The following is a 20,268-nucleotide window of genomic DNA, read 5'->3' as shown; positions in this document are numbered from 1 at the left end:
GAATTTGAAATTCAGTATTCAAAATTAAAATATCTACATTAGTTCTTATACTTATTATTTGAAGGATGTCTTTCTTATCCTTTAATTTTTGTCCTTTTGTGTCTTATTATATAGGCGTGTCTCATAAATCTAAATACTGTCTAATCAACATTCTAAATAAGTTTGCCTATTTAATTTTCATTATTTTATTTGTTCCTATCACTTAAATCTATTATTTTTTCTTTATCTAAATACTTCTTAGGACTTTTTGTTATTTCTTTCATACTGTCTCTTTTGTTTTTGTTTTTGGGCCACCCCTAGAGGTGCACTGAAGTTATGCTTGACTTTGTGCTCAGAAATCACTCCTGGCAGTCTTGGGGAAGCATAGAGGATGCTTAGAGAATCCAATTCTGGTCTGATGAACCAGGTCAGCTGCGTGCAAGGCAAACACCTTACCGTTGTGCTACGGCTCAGGCCCCAATTTCTTTCATATCTTCTAACTCAAAGCCAAGCAAACTTAAAATATCTGGGATGTAATATTAAGTAATATAGTTGCATATTTTACAGTGGTCTTCGTTCTCTTATATTTTATACCACAACCACTTAACCAAATGTCAGTCACATTTATTACATATTTAAAAAAAACCTTATTTACATAGTACATTAAAAAGGATTTCAATATTAATATTTTTGGGAAAGTCTTTTGAATTTTTTGTTTAAGAATATTTTTCATGTCCTCATATAAGTGATATTTGTGTTATATATGAAGAACGTATGTGTTATATATAAAAATCTTTCAAAATTCTGAATTTTTTCTTCCAATTTTGTATTTAAAAATCTGAGATGGGGCAAGAATGTTAGCACAGCGGTAGGGCGTTTGCCTTGCACAAAACTGACCCAGAAAGGACTCGAGTTCGATTCCCAGCATCCCATATGGTCCCCCGAGCCAGGAACAATTTATGAGCACAGAGCTGGAGTAACCCCTAAGTGCCGCTGGGTGTGGCCTTCCCCCAAAAAACTACACACACACACACACACACACACACACACACACACACACAATCTAAGATGATCCGATCCGATTATACATATCCTCATACTTTATTCAAACGTATGGGCCTTTATTAGCCAGGGTTGCTCCTGGCAGGCTCTGGGGTCCAGATAGGATGCTGGGATCAAACCTGGGTATGTCCCTGAGTGGCGTGCAAGGTAAACACCCTACAGCTAATACAGAATAAAATGAAATAAGTGTTTTATTTTATATTTTATATTAATGCTCAGAAATGTATCTCCATTGTTTCTTAGCATATCCCAATTTTACTTTCTTTCTCCTTGAGAATACTAGTTTCTCTATGTAGTTTTAATAATTTCTTTCACATACCTATTAGGTTTTCTTTTAGATGGACTATTCTTTATTCTTTATCTCTATCACCCTACCGTAATTAGAGTGATTACTCTAACTTGATTTTATAATTCACTATTACCATCTTGCTCAGTACATATCCATCAAACTAATTTTCCATTCTATAGTTTCTTTTCTTCAGTATTATAATTTCATACCTCCTATTTCTGCTTGAAGGTTTTGATCATTTTTATGTTTACCTATTCCTATTTAAAATGATCTCTATTTAAAATAGCTTATTACAAAGCATTCTTTATTTAAATTATATTAACGTTAATTAAAGAATTAGTTTTATGTGATCTTTCATTCTTAGTGTTTTAAAAATGCTTTGATGTTATTTCTGTACTTGTATTTTAATTTTGGAATAGTCATTTCCCTCAAAGGTTTTGATATTTTGACATGTAATTTTATTTTCTTCTGAGAAAATGGGTATTGTAAAAGTCCTTATGACCTTAGTGGTGCAAATCTGAGTGAAATCTAGGAACCACTGCCAAACTACTTTAAAGCAACTACAAAGATCAGGAATTTATGTTTTTTTCTTGGAGGAAGTATTGTTGAATGATATTTTCCTTTATTAAAAAAGTATAATAAATTCATTATTATGGGTTTAAAATGTGTGTTTTTGTAAATGATAGATGTCCTACTGTTAGAACAAGATTCTACCTTACTAAAAAATCATTTTTAACAAGAACACATATTTATTCACAAATTATCTAACTAATGTACTGATCTGCAAAATAAAGTTAAGCTTTAGACTTTATTATTACTTAAGTTATATCCCCTTGACTAAAGGAGATATGTGATATACTTTTGCTTTCTAAGTCCTTTTAGATGCATAGTAATCTTAGGTTTCACTAACATTGTAGGTATCTTTTAATGAATGCCTACATCTTTTAATGGGTGTCTATCTTTTAATGGAGAAAAGTCAGTTTAGATTACATAAAGTGTATTACATACTTTGAAATTGAAACCAAGTGTCTAATGATATTCAAAAAGTGATTAGCCATTTATGTGAAAGAGAGTAATACCTACAGCATAAAATTAAATAGGATATTAATCATTATGCTTTAGGGCATAACTTAGACAATAACCAAAGTAAGGAGAAGCTATAATGTATCTATAGTTAACCAAGATTAAATTCATTATCAGAATTCCAACTCCATTTCTAAGGGAAAACTCATTAGGTCCAGTCTGACCAGGTAATATGGATCTACCAAAATGCTGTAGCTCAGAACCTATTATTTTTATTATTGCAGTGTACGTTTAATATGGTCCCTTTTCCTCTTAAACATTTATGTAATTTTCTACTGCTGCACTGAGATCCATCTGAATTCAAGCTCTTCAGAAAAAAGTGCCCTTTCCCTTATTCCTTCCTTCCCCCACTTTTTTTTGGTGGGGGGTATCATGTGTCCATTATGTCTCATAAAGGCACAGTGGAAATAAATGTATATATGAGATATGTGATGTCTCTGCTCCTAATCAACAGAATAGAACTGAAAACATTTTACTTTTACTATGAGGATAAAATAATTCACTTGATAGGAAATATATACTTTTTAAAGTGGATTATTCCAACACAAACTCTTCCCAATTAGGTTACATTTGTCCCATTGTTTTTCAAATGAAGAAAGTAAAAAGTTTATATTAAGATTATTGATTTTAAAATAAATTTTAAAATAATTATTCTATATAAAATAAAGGTACATGATAATAGAATAATTAAAATAACTAATATGTAAAAATACAAGTACTAAAATAATTGTTTTTGATTTTTTATTACTCTGTCCCTAATGGAATATTCTGATCTACACTTTTTTGATGTTTATTCATTTTTCCTTACATTTATTTCTAGGTTGACTATGTTAACATCCCTCCCAAAAGTTCTCTCAAGTTTAGTTGGAATTTTCAAAAAGAATAAGAACTTAGTGTCTCTAAAATAACCAGTTATTGCTTTGTTTGATTACTTGTGCTGTCTGTAGTTCTAAAAGGAAGAAAAATGTTCTAAATTTCTTGGCTGGAAATGAAATTATGATATTAGAATAAAAATATTTTAATTAAATTTCTTTATTTTAGACACTATGGTTGACAGTTATTCACAATACAGTTACTTTTGCTATTCAGTATTCCATCATCACCAATCCCATTTTTGGGATTTTTGGGATTTGGGGATATTTGTTATTCAGTATTCCATGATCACCAATCCCATCATCAGTGTAACATTCCCTCCACCTTGTTAGCAGTTTCCCAACATCCCTGAAGTCTACCCCTTGGCCGAAACTAATACTTTACTTAGTATTGCTGAGCCCAAATAAATGGTAATGGAATTATCAAAATTATTTCAGTGAAGGTCTACTAATCTGTATGTTGCTACTTGAGCAGTCTGTTGTTGCTTGTTGGTGTTCTTTGTGGAGCTTAGGCAGCTTCTCTAAAAATTTTACATCAAAATTGGTGTATTTCATTGGGAAATCAGTATTAAAATTATGGGATCCATGTCTATAGAGATCTGTGGAACAGGGCTGATGAGCTCATCTAACGATAGCAGTGGTTAGTGGGATCCTTCTGAAGGGCTCCAGTGCAATCAGCTGGGAAGTCAGGATGTTAATGAATTTTTTCTGCTACTTGGGCCTCTCTTTCAAGAATTAGTTGAATAAGAATAGAAGTATTTTAAATGATTTTACTCTACATTTTAAATGTAACTTGTCCTAGAACAAAATATTAGCTGAAATTATGAATATTTTAAATGTAATTATTGGGGATCAAATCAATAAGCATATTTAAGTCATCAATCACTACATTTTAAATTGTGGATAAAGTAATTTAGCTGAAAGATTGTTCCTAGGAATCACTTTGAGAATTGTTGTGCTGCTATAATTAAATATACTGTCTATCCACTAGAAGCGAAGTCTTTTCAAACTACTCTATTTGTTATTTGACATATTTAAAATAATATAGATTATTATATTTATATAATTAAACATATATTTTGTATATTTATTACTTTTATACTTTTATATGAAAGCTCAGGTATTTGTAATAATCTAGAACAGGAAGGAAAGTCACTTTATATATATAAAGATAGATAGATAGATAAATAGACAGATCAATAGATCTCCAAACCTTGTGATGATTAGAGGTTACTCCTGGCTTTGCACTCAGATATCACTCCCTGTGGGCTGGGAGAGGCCATATGGGATGCTGGAGATCAAATCTGGTTACAAGGCAAATGCCCTAGCTTCCGTGCTCTCTCTGACCTTTAAAGTCACTTAATTAAGCTTCTAACACACCTTTTGAGTATGAGTTGCTGATAATCTGATGTTATTAATCTGGATCCTAAAATGTTTACCCATCATTAATAATAATAATAAAACTTAATGTGTGATGATTAATAAACTTTTCAGCTTTTCTAATACACATTTAATTTTTTTTAAATTGAACCACACCTGGCAGTGTCCTGAACTCACTCCTGGATCTTTGCTAAAAAACTATCCTTACTGGTAGAATTGGGAGTACCATATGAGAAGCCAGGGCTCAAACTGTAGGCTGTGTGCAAAAAGTACACCATAACTGCTGTACTATCGCTCTAGGTTCACCCATTGAATTTTGTTCAAGAAAACCTTAATTTCATAAATTTTTAACTAGGTAATGAATAGAACCAAAAGTTTAAAATATAAATAATAATTTTCCTTTATTAGGGAACTAATTTTTCTCTTTCCTGAAATACAATTTTTGAATATAACTTATTCACATAGAACCTTCAAATGACTTTTAAAAGTGAATGTGTACCCACCTATCTGTTGTTCAAAACTAAAATAATTCTTACTATAATGAATAAGTGGAACATTTTAAATGGTGAACAAATAGATAAATGTACCAGTGTATATAGGTCTGATTGGTATTATTTTTCTTTAAAGTTATCTGGAAGCATTCTAGATGTATATAGCAGCGAAAAAAGGATTTCACCAGTTAATATGGGACTGACAAGTGCTTCCTGTCCAAGTAGTCTGCCAATGAAAAGAGAAACTACAGGTAACATTGATGTTGTACTTTTTATCCATATAAAAGTAAACTCAGAGACACGCTTTATAAATATAAATATAAATATACTGAAAAGCTAAATCAAGTTTTGTTTGAGGGCCACACCTGGCTATGCTAAGGGCTTACTCCTGTCTGTGGTAAGGGATTATTGTTGGTAGTTATCAGGTACCATACGTGGTGTTAGGGATAGAACAGGGACTCAGCCTCATGTAATTTAAGTGCCTTAATTCATGTATTATTGCTCTATCTCTGAATACAATTATAAAAATATATCAAAGAATCTACCCTAAGGACTCATAAACTTTTCAGAAACAACTTTTCTCTGATATTCATTGAAGCACTATTCACAGAGATGAGGATGTGCTACCAACATGGCTTTTATATAGACAGAGCACATTAGGGCTGCTTATTGGCAAGTAACCTTGCTAGTCACATAAACTTTTCCATAGGTCTGTTTGGTGACCTCATGACTGGTGATTTAAGAGACACCAAAGTGTTTAATATATGTTACTACTTTCTCTTGATTGTCTTTTCATTTTCTAGTATTCTATTAGTTTTAGGGTAAGTGAGAGAATGTTTTATGGTCTGAGTATCATAAATTAAAATTATAGTGGCTTTCTAGAAGGTAACTATAACAAACCTTCACAATTATTCCATGCCAATTAGTAAAAATATAAAGTCATTGATAGGGATATATGAAAAAGGTAATTCTCATAATATGTATGTACAAGCTATTGTTTATAATAATAATAATGTAAAAAATTTAGGTTGAAATAATTTTGATTAATCACAAACCAGAACATGAAAATGAACATTATATAACTAATTATATAACTAATATTATATAACTAATATAATTTTTATTTCTATATTGTATCTCCTTAAATCATCAGGTTATTATGTTACTTTTTAGATAAATACTGAAATTTTTAGTTGATATATCACAAGGCTGTTAAATACAGAATCAAAATATTTATGTTTTCTAATATAAAGCCTAAAGATGTTTGTCTTTTACAAAAGAATATATATTCCATAATTCCAATATTTGCATTAAGATGTTATACTGTATCAGGCAAGTAATATTGAATTTTTATTTAGTATTTCTAAATTATTTGATGAATTATAAGGTAGATCTAATAGCTGTTTTATTTATCTTCCTTTTGGTCAGAATCCGATAGTCGAGCTCTTGCAAAAGAGAGACAAAAAAAAGACAATCATAATCTCAGTGAGTATTTTTTTCTAATTTTAAATATTAAATAATGCAAAATAAAATGTCTGAAGGTTAACATTTATAGTCTTATTGTCATTCTATATGTGCTTTGAGGTTAGTGACTAAAATTAATAATATATTCTTACTACTTAAGTTGTTTCAGAAAATTTAAGTATATGAAACTTCAGAAGGAAAAAAACTCAAAAATCTCCCCTTGATTCCTCTCTCAAGAAGTAGACAAGTAACTTAAATGAAGGCATTTGGTTACTTTTGAACTCTGGGTGACTCATTGACTCAAAGGTTTAAAGTGATAAAAACAACGTTGGAAAAGCCAGAAACAGAATAAGAACTCCATATTCTTACTCAATGCTCTGTGTCAATCTTCTTCCCTTTTAAAATAACAAGTTATCTCGTAAAATATTATTTAGTACTGTTGAATTCCATTTGTGCAAAAAGAAAACAAAAATGACTCATGTCTTCTGGAGGCCCAGTCTGACTCTGGCAACTGGCCACCTGAGAGGGAGAAATACAGATAAGGAAAAAATTTTTGTGACAAAACTGAGTTTTAAAATCCAGAGCTATGTCTCAAATACTCAGTCTTGAGACAGTATAAATGATTGATTCTAAGACTTACACTAGTCAAATCAACATGTGAGAAACGAGTAAAAAAGAATTAAGAAATCAAAAGCTTAAATAAAAAAACAAGTAATTTTATTATGTTATTTAGCTAAAATTGATTTATGGTCTTCTGTGAAACTTTAATTCATTCATAATTCACCTATATTTTATGGTCAATTTGTTGACTACAATGAGGAATAAAGTGTCATATTTCTATGAGTTGTTAAGTTGGTAGGAAAATAATGATGTAATTCTCTAATCTTGATAAGCATTAGTCCCGATTATTAAACAAGTACAAAACAAAAACATGTTTTGATAGAAGTAATCAGCATATCTAGAAAATAAGGGCTTCTCTCTGTCTCTCAGTTTTAAACCTGTTAACAATTCTTTACTCTTACATTCTGTTTTCTATGTCTGAAGCTTAAGCATCATGTCATTTAATGTATAATATGCTTGGTCTTTATAGGTATATTTACTACTAGAATTTTTGTAATTCCTGTTAAGTGATTTTGCCTTATGAAAATAGCAATGTTGAAGTATTATCACAAGTTAAGAATATGGGTATGGTAGAACAACCACCAAAATTGATGAAATTTTAAGCAAGAATAGCACAACTAATGTCCCAGTCACCAAAATATCTAAATATTTAAGAGTTAAATTCAGAGCAGTTGCACTAGTAGTAGGGCATTTGCCTTGCACACACTAACCGAGGACGGACCACAGTTTGATCCCCTGTGTCTCATATGGTCTCCCAAGTCAGGAGCTATTTCTGAGCACATAGCCAGGTATAACCCCTGAGCGTCACCCAGTGTGGCTCAAAAACCAAGAACCAAAAAAAAAAAAAAAAAAGGAGTTAAATTCAAGCAAGAAAATTATCAATCAAATATGCTCTGTATTCCCTAAACCTAAAGGACCAAGCAATAATTTAAATCTTAGATCTTTCAAGTTCCTATGGAAAATGTCAATGTTGTAGACCCTTAATCAACAAAAAGCAAGTTTCACTGCCCTTCTCCTTCTTATCTTCTGTTTCATTTTGTGTATATTTTAGTAAGATATAAGTTTGAATCCTTCATCTTCTGCCTCCAAAGTATCATATATATTTTTACTCTTGTTCACATTTTGAACCTGAGTGAGCATATACTTGTCATGATCCTCCTTCAGCAGGATAGGCTTGGAAATATTCTTCATAACTGTTGAAGAAGAATCTGGATAGATGTACATAATGTGAACTACACAGAGTGTATTTTAAAAGGGGTACCACTGGCATTGTGGATGACTTGCTCAGTGGTAAGGTGTGGCAATCATAGTTTTGAAAAGTGGTTCCTCTATGTTTGGAGTCTGTAGTAGAAGTCCTTTGCCTAAATCTAAAATAAATAAATAGATAGATAGATATCAAAAACCCTGGTGTATAATGAAACCATTTATTAGTAATGAATCATCTCATTAATTCCTTAAAACTTGGATCTTTTATAAATTATTACTATTATTATATATGAAATAGTTGAAGAAACAAAGTTCTCATAAAATCCTCTTAATTGCTTTAAGGCTGAGGTTGTGGAGGACTTTGCATGGTTTAAGCCCAAGCCTAATTACCAATACCATAAAATAAATAATCAATAAAATGGACCATAAACTAGTTCAAAAGACTGAAATGCAGGTTTTGCAAGTAGGAGCAAAGGGTTACAACATTAGTAAAGTATATGAGAAGAATAAAGCTTGCCATAGATTTTAAAACAAATCTGATGCACTTACAGAAGGCATATAATGAAATAACAAAATAAAATATATTATACACTTTATTCATATTTTAGTATAGTAAATATAGCACTTGAAAACAAAAAATAGTTGAGACCATTTAATAAATATTGTGAAAAATAAAATTACAATTATAGTATTTCTTTTAATTTATACCAAAAACACTAATATTTTTATTTTGAAATTTATAATTTTAATATTTTATTTTATTACTTATATTTAATTATAAATTAAAATATTTACAATATTTTAAATAATAGAATTATAATATTACTATTTGTACTCAAAAATACGTAAGTTTTCATTTTATTGTTGAATAGAAAATTTTTGGTCATTGCTTCTTTTCAGAGGTTTACAGCTACCTAAAATGAATTATGTTTTAATGAGAATACTCAATAATATTTCTTTTTCAATAGTTGAAAGAAGAAGAAGGTATAATATTAATTACCGAATCAAGGAACTTGGCACTCTTATTCCAAAATCTAATGATCCGTGAGTTTAACAATAATTTCTTTAGTAATGTTATGGTTTCAATGCTTTAAAATGTGTGGGATGGAAGAGAAGGGGAGAGTCAATGAGAATGGTTATTAAGCAGTTTATGAAAAATAAGGCTACTTTTGGCTTCTTTTACATATTTATTCAAGGAAAATATTTTTAAGCTACATTGTAGTTATTAATACTCATTCTTTTGAGTTACATAAAACAGATCAATTATTTCTTCTCAGTATATATGAGTTTATATAGCATCAATAGTAGTAAATTTAGTAGTTTATATAGCATCAATAATAACAAATTTAGTATAGTTTTTAGAGGTATCTGTGATTTAAACTTCTACACCCAATTTATGGTTATGGCTGTGTTTTTATACTTAAATGTATACAAAAATATACTTTGGAATTTTCAGTAAAAAATTACTTTTGAATTTTACCAAATCTTAAATACATCCAAAATGCAATTAAAGAAACATTCTTTTTTTAATGTCAAACAACATGGGTTGCTATAATTAAATTCAGCCAAGTTCTTGTGTCAGAAGCATTTAAACAAAATTTCTAAGGTTGTAAATCTCAAGAAAACAAGTAAATTAATGAAAACATCAAGTTATTTTATTTAATTCTCCCAAAACATGGAATTATGCCATGTTGATTTGAAAAACTTCTCATTCAAACTGAGAACTGGCCTGTTCAAATACTGACAATTATTAATTATCTTGCATTGATGTTAATAAAGTAAATTTATTAAATAAATGAACTCAGTTAAATAATTTGTAGTTGAAGGGGATTACGTTTTATTCTCATGGCCCTTACATAGGAAGGTGTATAGAAAGAAAACACCAGACAGAACTCTGGATATTTAGTTTGAGATCTTGCTCAGTATTAATATAAGTCTTATCAACAGCTCTTCTTTGATCTGTTTAGTATCAAAGAATGAAACTCTTTGTTTTAGTTTAAGAAACTAACCATATTACAGTTATCATTTTTACACTGAAATCAGAATTGCACATTTGAACATTACACATATGGCGAAAACCTTTTCATTTGAATCAACTGCAAAAAAAAAAAAAGCATATAGTGTATTTCCCTTTCTTTAAAATATAAAAAATCTTGAACCACTTAACAGATGGTTTTTTTTTTTTTTTTGGTTTTTTGGCCACATTGGGTGATGAGTGATGCTCAGGAGTTACTCCTGGCTATGTGCTCAGAAATCGCTCTTGGCTTGGGGGGGTCATATGGGACCCAGGGGATCCAACTGCGGTCTATCCTAGGCTAGCACGTGCAAGGCAGATGCCTTACCAGTTGTGCCACTGCTCCAGCCCCAACAGATGCATTTTTTAAATGTTTTTTAACTTTGGGACCAGAGCGATAGCACAGTGGAAAGGCTTTTGCCTTGCACGCAGACAACACAGCACAGAACCCTTTTTGAATCCTGGATCCCATATGGTCCCCGAGCCTGCCTGGAGCTATTTCTGAGCACAGAGCCAGGAGTATCCCCTGAGTGAGTCTGATGTGATCCCCAAACAAACAAACAAACAAACAAACAAAAATCCCCCAAATGGTGTATAACATTAATTGATTATGTTATAATTGGTTCAATATTTCTCAGTATCTAATTAATTTTCCAAGAATACCATGATTTTCATAAAAACAATAATTTTATTTTTGTGTTAGGTTCACACCTCCAATGCTGAGGGGCTTCTCAAACCTAACCAAACATTTCCAGACATCACAAGGCCTATAAGATAACAATTATACAACTTGGTATTTTAAAAGTCTACAATTAAAAGCTGCATGTGAAAATGCTTTACAAGTTATAAAGGCAGTATGAGATAACTATTCTTAAATTGGTATATAATGTTGATTATTAAAAATCTGCTTTCTAGTTCTAATTCACTGTCTAAAACAGAGGCTGGTTAACTTTCTTTTTATAGAGTCAGAGAGAAACTTTGAGGACCATATATTTTGTACTGCTGTTATCTTTTTTTAAAAAACTTTTTTTTCTTTATTTAAATATCTTGATTACAAATATGATTGTAATTAGGTTTCACCCCTCTTCACCAGTGCAACATTCCCACCACCAATGTCCCAAATCTCCTTCCATCCCACCCCACCCCCAACTGTACTCCAGACAGGCTTTCCAGTTCCCTCATTCACTCACATGATTATGGTAGTTCTCAGTGTAGTTATTTCTATAACTGCACTTACCACTCTTTGTGGTGAGCTTCATGGAGTGAGCTGGAAGTTCTAGCCCTCCTCTCATTGTCTCTAAGGATTGTTGCAAAAATGACTTTTATTTTCCTCAAAACCGATAGATGAGTGAGACTATTCTGCATCTCTCTCTCTCCCTCTGACTTATTTCACTCAGCATGATACATTCCATGTACATCCATGTATAGGAAAATTTCATGACTTCATCTCTCCTGACAGCTGCATAATATTCCATTGTGTATATGTACCACAGTTTCTTTAGCCATTCTTCTGTTGAAGGGCATCTTGGTTGTTTCCAGAGCCTGGAACTATTGTGAATAGTGCTGCAATAAATATAGGAGTGAGGAAAGGGTTTTTGTATGGTATTCTTGTATTCCTAGGGTATATCCCTAGGAGTGGAATAGCTGGGTCAAATGGGAGCTCAATTTCCAGTTCTTGGAGGAATCTCCATATCGCCTTCCATAGAGGTTGGACTAGACGGCATTCCCACCAGCAGTGGATAAGAGTTCCTTTCTCTCCACATCCCTGCCAGAACTGATCTCATTCTTTGTGATGTATGCCAATACTGCTGTTATCTTGCATGATAGTAAGCAAGTAGACATTGAACCTATGTAATCTGAACTAGCATGACTGCATTCATTGAAACTTTATTGAAATAAATAAGCTGAATTGCAATTTCCTTACTTCCCCCTAGTTTAATAAACTGAAATATAGTTTGCAGTAGAATTTCTTTTTAATTTTTTTGTTTTTCAGTTTTGGGGCCACAATCAGTATGCTTAGATGTTACTTCTGGCTGTGCTCAGGAATAACTCTTGGAAGTGTTTGGTTGCTCCTATGGGATGCCAGGCATTAATAATGGGTTAGCCTCATGCAAGGCAAACAACCTATCTGCTGTGCTACTCTGCAGCCCAGAATTTCATATTTTAAATTAACGATATCTGGAAAGACTTTATTGTAAGAATTCACAAGTGTGCTTCTCTTATTTTTATATTTTGTTTATTAATATCTTTAAACACCATGGTCACAAACATTTTTATTTGGGTTTCAGTAATAAAAATGTACACCCCACTTCACTAGTGCAACCTACCCACTATCAGAGTCCCCCATCTTCTTCCTCCCCACCCCCTCTCTGTCTTCAAGACAGGCTTTCTATTTCTATCACTGTTTCTCCTCTTTATAGGTTTCACAGAGGATTAGCATTTGTTTTAATTCTATTGTGTCATATTTAGATAAACAGTGTTCATTTTCAGTCTGATCAAAAACATGAATATTCACTATGTTTATTTATATGTGGTAGTCATCATATAGAACAGGAAGAAAAGATTCTTAGAGCTGTAGTATTCAAGTATCTTAATATCAATTCTATTTTAATCATTTTACCCCTTGCTTTGATCTTGCCTTATCTGTTAATTTAGTTCTTCTGAGTGAATACAGAATGGAACCTCTTACAATGCTATATTTAAGAAGTAGAGTCTGGATCCATGAGTCTATGGAGTACCCATCTTCTCTTTGAAGTATTTACATTCTTTTGTTGACTTTTCTGATGCTAATGTATATAGCCTAAAAATCATAGCAAATTAAATTAATTGGAAAGGGTGTAGATATAAAGTGCAGAGAATTCAAGTTCACTTAAAAGATGGGAAAATAGGGTCCAGATGGTGGCGCAAGCCATAAGGCTTGTGTGTACTAGCCTAGGTTGAACTGTGGTTCAATCCCCCGGCATCCCATATGGTCCCCCAAGCTGGGAGAGATTTCTGAGTGTATAGATGAAGTGTATGATGAAGTTAACAAAAGTGGATCTATAAAAGAAAAAAATATCAAACAATATTTCAATTTGAATTAATCAAATTTTATGAATGTAATTTTAACTTTTATGAATTTAATTTTATGAAACTATAATTTTATTCAGCAAGATTATTCAGGAGCTTGTGTTTTTGCTAAATCAAAATAATAAAGTCCAAAAAGGGAAAATAGTAAGATAAGCAATAATATTTGAGATATAGGAGTTGAGATAATTAGATAAATAAACAAATTACCAGGGGAATGTTGATTTCATAATCAATGGTAAAAATAGAATCAGGACTGAAGAGCTAATGTAGGGTCTTATACTTTGCCTTGCATGAGACTAACCCAATTCAATTCTAGCCATTGTGTATGGTCCCAAGTATCAGCAATGCCAGGAGTATCCCCTGAGCATTGCCAGGTGTGGCCTACTGGCACCTTCAAGTAAAAACGTGAATAAAATTAAATGATAAAACCAATCAGAACTAGGGCCCCAAGAGATAGCACAGAGGTGTTTGCCTTGCAAGCAGCCGATCCAGGACCAAAGGTGGTTGGTTCGAATCCCGGTGTCCCATATGGTCCCCCATGCCTGCCAGGAGCTATTTCTGAGCAGACAGCCAGGAGTAACCCCTGAGCACCGCCAGGTGTGGCCAAAACAAAACAAAACAAAACAAAACAAAAAAACCAATCAGAACTAGCATACAAACTTGTGAAGAGCCTCTACGTTTGTAATGGCAGTGATCTACTTCACATGCATGTTCTACCTATGAATCATTTTAAGAAATCATATTAACAAAAATAAAAATACTATTAGAACATACATTATTATGTTTAACCATTTTTGATGGCGTTTTATTTTTTAAACCACTCCCACTGATGCTCAAAGCTTTGTACTTACTCTTGGCTCTGCATTTAGAAATCACTTTTGGTGATTCTGGATGGAGGGGGGCTACTGGGATGGAGTTGGGGGTGTCTAAAGAGTTGGGAACAGGAGTGGTGGAACACATAGAATGCCAATGATAAAATCCTTGTAGGCTGCATGCACAGCAAGCACTTCCATATTTCCATCCCCTAAAATATATATTATTGTATCGGTGCTATCAACATATTTTTCCATATTTTAATTAATAAAATTGAATTTCTTAAACTCAATTTAATTTCCTCCGTTCTACCATCAGAACTTCCTTCTACTTTTGTGTAAGAATAGCAGTTTAAGTAGTAACTGAATTCTGATAAAAGTTTCTAAATCAGAAATCATAAAACGTTGATTAAAACATGACTTTTGAGCAGACTTCTATTCAATCCCAGCGTTCCATATGGTCCTCCTGAGCCTGCCAGGGGTGATTTCTCAGTGCAGACCAGAAATAAACACTGATCTCCACAGGTGTGGCCTCAAACAAAACAATAAAAATAGCATAACATGTCTTGGTGTTTCTTCTTTCTTTTTCTTTTTCTTTCTTTCTTTCTTCCTTCTTTTGTTCTTCCTTTCTTTCTTCCTTCCTTCCTTTCTTTCTTTCTTTCTTTCTTCTTTTCTTTCTTTCTTTCTTTCTTCTTTCTTTCTTTCTTTCTTTCTTTTCTTTCTTTCTTTCTTTCTTTCTTTCTTTCTTCTTTCTTTTCTTTCTTTCTTTCTTTCTTTCTTCTTTCTTTCTTTCTTTCTTTTTCTTTCTTTCTTTCTTCCTATTCTTTAAAGTGATGTGTACTTTTTAAATGACAACAGATTGGTGTTTCTTTCTTCTCTTTCTTTCTTTCTTTCTTTCTTTCTTTCTTTTCTTTCTTCTTTCTTTCTTTCTTCTTTCTTTTCTTTCTTTCTTTTCTTTCTTCTTTCTTTCTTTCTTTCTTTCTTTCTTTCTTTCTTTCTTTTCTTTCTTTCTTTCTTTCTTTCTTTCTTTCTTTCTTTCTTTTTTTCTTTCTTTCTTTCTTCCTATTCTTTAAAGTGATGTGTACTTTTTAAATGACAACAGATTGGCATTTCTGAAATATGGGCTGTTAACTCTTTCACTCCAAGTTATACATATTAATGTCCTGTTATAGCCTTTAATGCATTTAGGTTTTTAACTCTTCCATAATTTTAAGTTCTTTAAATGAAATTATTTTATGGAACATGAAATATCAGTAAAATTTAGGTTCATATATAATAATGTGTTGTGTTTTTATATGATCATTCATGGTAGGGACTATATGGAGTTCTAGCAATAGAATTTGAGTGCATTGGCTTCATGCAAGGCAAACACCCTTCACATTGTACTCTCTGACCCCCAAGAGATAAATTTTTTTTAATTTTTGTGTCACACCTGGCAGTGCTCAGAGGTTACTCCTGGCTCTAAGCTCAGAAATCGCTTCTGGCAGGCTCAGGGGACCATATGGATGTCAGGATTTGAACCACCATCCTTCTGCATGCAAGGCAAACATCCTAATTCCATGCTATCTCTCCAGCCCATTATTTTTATTTTATAAGTGAAAACAGGTTTTATTCAAAGGTACTCAGGAAGGGGAAAAAGAGGTAAGAAAAAAAGAATGAAATGTGCTCAAGAGATAACATAGGCTTCTCCAGTATACAACCCAGCATAAAAATAGGAAAATACATATATTATGGGAGTGATACAGTTGATATGTGCAGGGAATCTGTTCATGAACCCAGGGAGCAGTAGTGCCAAAAGATGAACATTTGAACAGATTTGGAAAATTCAAACATTTACAAATAAATACCTTATGTATGGATATATTAAAAGACTGAGGTTGTGTCTCTTGTGATTTGAATGTGTAAGACCTTGGGTTCAATTCCTGACACCACATATTCATAAAAAGTTATAATACAAATTTAAAACAGACTGTTCCTTGAATATCGTAAGGCAAATGATGTCAATAATTTTGAAGAAAGATAATTTATGTAAACTCTGCTTCCTTGAATGGTTTATATTCTTTATTTGTTTTTTGACTTTTAATTTGTTGTTTTGGGAGCTACACCTGGTTCTTCTTAGAGCTCTTTCCAGGCTCAGCTCTCAGAGTTCACTCTTGGCAGGATTTCAGAGACTATATGGATGTTGAGGATATGACCATGGTCAGTCACATGCAAGGGAATTGCCTTACCAGTTGTATTATCATTCCAGTCCTATACAAGTTTATTTGAAATCTAATTTAAAAAATATTTTAAACTTCAAAGTAGACTAGGGTTAGTTATCCTTTTCATTTTATTTTTTCTGTCATTCAAGTATTTTTCCATGAGAAGAAATGAAGGAAAATGAGATTCACTTAGGAATTCCATAGAGCCAGGGATGGGGGAGGGTAGCTCCAAGGGCCAGAGAACAGACTTTGTATATGGCACCAAAAGTTAGATCTTTAACATCCCAGGGCCCTCCCATCCAGCATTGCCTGAAACCACCTCTGAGCATCAAGCCTGGAGTAGCCTCCAAGCAGTACTGATGTGTCCCCCAAAATGGAAAATATTTTAATTCAGGAGTTCAGTATGTAATCCAGTTTATAGATGTTTAGAATTAATGATAAATGTAGCTTCTTTCTTTACAGTCTCCCCCTCATCAGAATATTTGCTGTGAGTGGAGGAAGACCACAATTATTATGGATCCTGTGAACCAATAAAGCATTTTTAAACTTGGCCTAGCATTGTCAATGGGATAGTGTATTAGAATTGATTGCTGATACAGGCCTTAATTTCTTCATCTTCTACTGTTGACAGAGTAGTGAACATTAATTTACTTTGTTTCAGTATTGGTTAATTAATGAAAAAGATATCTAATGTGGGCTTTATGCAATTCATATTTTTCTTAAGTATATACTCTCATGTTTATTGCTTAATAAATACATATAAAGCTTATTCTATTTCTGGGGCTGGACCAATAGCTCAGAGGTAGGGTGTTTGCCTTGCCTGCAGCTGACCCAGGACAAACCGGGGTTCAATCCCCAGCGTCCATATGGTCCCAAAAAGCCAGGAGCAAATTCTGAGTTCATAGCCAGGAGTAACCCCTGAGCATCACTGGGTGTGGCCCAAAAAACAAAAAAAATAAAAAATATATTATATTTCAGTTAAGTAATGTAAACTAACGATATATTTAATGTAATGTCTCTTTAAATTTTCCACAGATACTTACTTTATGCTTTGTTAAAAACATTCAAAAACTCTAAATTGAAATTTTATCAAGTTTTTACATTTATGAATAATTGAACAATTATTTGGGCCTTATTTTTCCACACTTATAATTCCCAAATACTATTAAATTCATTGATGTATGTTTTCAGATATTAAACTCAATAATATATTTCTAATTACATGCACCATCTCTCCTATCTCAAAGGTAAATCATAATAAATATCTTTTGTTCTATATCCTGCAATATTATCTTATGATTAATTGTGTTTACTTACATTGAAATGAAACTATTTAAAAACATTTATCTACACTCTCTTAAGTGTTGATGCTTTCTGCACTAAAAAATGTTTTAAATGGTAGTAGAAAGTTTTCCACTATTGCATAAAGTAGCATTTCCAAACTGATTTGTTTCACAATAACTCTGGATCATCATTCAGAGGAAACCTTATTTTTTTTAATTCTTAGAAGCATAAAAGCAACCTTATTAGAGAGTAAGTTAAAAGATTGGTATATTTGAAATGATCTTAAAAAATTTAGGCTTAATCTTCAGCAATGTACATTTCCTAGTTCATTAATGCAGAAATACTGCACATAGATTTTAATCTCAGAGTTAATAATAAAAGCAATTTTCACTAAAAATATAAAAACTGTAATAGTAGAATCATGATATTGCATTTAGCTCTCCCACAAAAAGTCACTTTATTACTTTCTTTTGACACTTATTTTCATTCTGGGATTAATTTTACTATATAAGGGCTTCTTAACTATTCTATTAAAATTTCTATTCAAAGAACAATAATATCTAAGAGTGAATAATAGTCATGTAAATCATTATTTCATATTAATGTAAAAGATTTTGTAAGTTCTTATGAATTTTGCTGACATGCACAATTGTGAAAAGGTTATCTCTCCGTTCTACAGTGATATGCGCTGGAACAAAGGAACCATTCTAAAAGCATCAGTGGAGTACATCAAGTGGCTACAAAAAGAACAACAGAGAGCCCGGGAATTAGAACATAGACAGAAGAAATTAGAGCAGGCAAACAGGAGGCTTCTACTTCGAATTCAGGTTTTATAAGAATGTTCCTATGAATCACATAACTTCTGTGTGGTACCTGTCATTAGCTTTGTTCATCAGCTTGATTTGTTTTGTTTTGTTTTTATTAGCAGTTATTTTTTTCTGAAGGATAATGTTACTGGGTTCTAGAAATTTGTGAATCAGGTTGCATCAGTTAGGTTTGAATTAGGAATTCAGGAGCAAGATAACTTTAAAAAAATGAGTGACCGCTAATTGCAACCAGAAAAAAATAGAACCGATTTTATAACCATGTACAATATCCTCATAGCTGAAAAATAATAAGTTAAAGTTTTATTTCTCTAGATATTATTGGACACTAAATTCTTCTTTCTCACTATTTTTTCTATTTCTTAACATCGCAATAGATTTCATTGCCGTAAGGCATATTGTGCCAATTTGTATTAAGTCACTCCTCATCTGTTCACGTGACACTGAATGTCAAAAATATGGGTTTTCATAATTCTCAAAATTTTTATATTAGCATGTTTATTGCCAGGTGAATTATCTATTTTCATGAAATTGTTCTATACTGAAAATTTAATCGTGAAGAATAAATGGATGATTATCTATTCTTTAAATTTCTATAGTAACGTCTGTTATTGTAGCCATTAGCTATGTTCCTTTAAAGAACAACTCTGAAAGAACTGCTCTTTGAAGTCAGAATTTTCAGTTATTACTTAGGCATTGGCAATGCATCAGATTTCATTTTTATATATCATTTTTTTGCAAAGAGTTTTTGTGATTATATTACACTTTTCTTTGCAAAGTGTGTGCATATTTGTCTCTATTTCTGGATTGTTGTCTACAGTCAAGCCCTCTTTCAGAGCTGTCGTTTAATTATTCTTGTTTGAAATTGCAGGAACTAGAAATTCAGGCTCGTGCTCATGGTCTGCCAACCCTGGCTTCACTTGGCACAGCTGATTTTGGTGATTGCGTCACCACACAACAGACTCATCTTGAGCAGAATTCAGTAGAGTGTTGCCAACAATTGACTCTCTCTCAAGGGACAAGCCCTGAGCTCTGTGATCAAGCTATGTCCTTCTCTGATCCTTTGTCACACTTCACAGATTTATCATTTAGTGCAGCTTTGAAAGATGAACAGAGATTGGATGACATGCTACTGGACGACACAATATCTCCTTATGGAACAGACCCGTTGCTATCTGCCTCTTCCCCTGCAGTTTCCAAAGAGAGCAGTAGGAGAAGTAGTTTTAGCTCAGATGATGCTGATGAGCTATAAGAAAAATATACAGACTCAATTTATCAGCTAAGATATAGTTCTGTCTTGGTGCTCTGAGTTATGTTCTGTGTTTTATAAGTTGCTTTGACTTATTTCTAAAAAGAATTTGTAGGTAAGAAAAAATGATTCGTTACAGATGATTCACAAGAAGCAGAAATGAGGGCTAAAAAAGTATTTTTTTATCTTTCACGATCATCTCCAGATACACATAAATTTGTTTTTCTGAAATGAGATGCAACTAAAAAATTTATCTCTATTGATATTTGATGAGTAACAGACTATAGAGTAAAAAACTTTGAAATATAAAATCTTTTCTTAGTAGGGTTAGGAGACAGTGCAGAGGGTAGGGTGCTTGCATCTCTTAT

The 20,268-nt window shown here is 32.3% G+C and overlaps 1 protein-coding gene across 3 annotated transcripts in view; it reads left to right on the top strand.

Annotated features, from left to right (window-relative positions):
- TFEC (transcription factor EC) overlaps positions 1-19,903 on the top strand; it is a 55,630-nt gene extending 35,727 nt beyond the window's left edge. For all 3 annotated transcript variants that reach the window (XM_049771037.1, XM_049771038.1, XM_049771039.1), the window contains 5 exons: positions 5,293-5,407; positions 6,585-6,641; positions 9,416-9,491; positions 18,507-18,654; positions 19,523-19,903. In XM_049771037.1, the coding sequence (XP_049626994.1) occupies positions 5,293-5,407; positions 6,585-6,641; positions 9,416-9,491; positions 18,507-18,654; positions 19,523-19,903 (777 nt within the window). The remainder of the gene's footprint in view (positions 1-5,292; positions 5,408-6,584; positions 6,642-9,415; positions 9,492-18,506; positions 18,655-19,522) is intronic.
- Positions 19,904-20,268: the final 365 nt, after the last annotated feature.

This window comes from Suncus etruscus, chromosome 1 (assembly GCF_024139225.1).
Source record: "Suncus etruscus isolate mSunEtr1 chromosome 1, mSunEtr1.pri.cur, whole genome shotgun sequence".
In the NCBI taxonomy this organism is placed as follows: Eukaryota; Metazoa; Chordata; class Mammalia; order Eulipotyphla; family Soricidae; genus Suncus; species Suncus etruscus.
The sequence above is the reverse complement of the archived record's forward strand: the minus strand, read 5'-3'. Positions and strand labels throughout refer to the sequence as shown.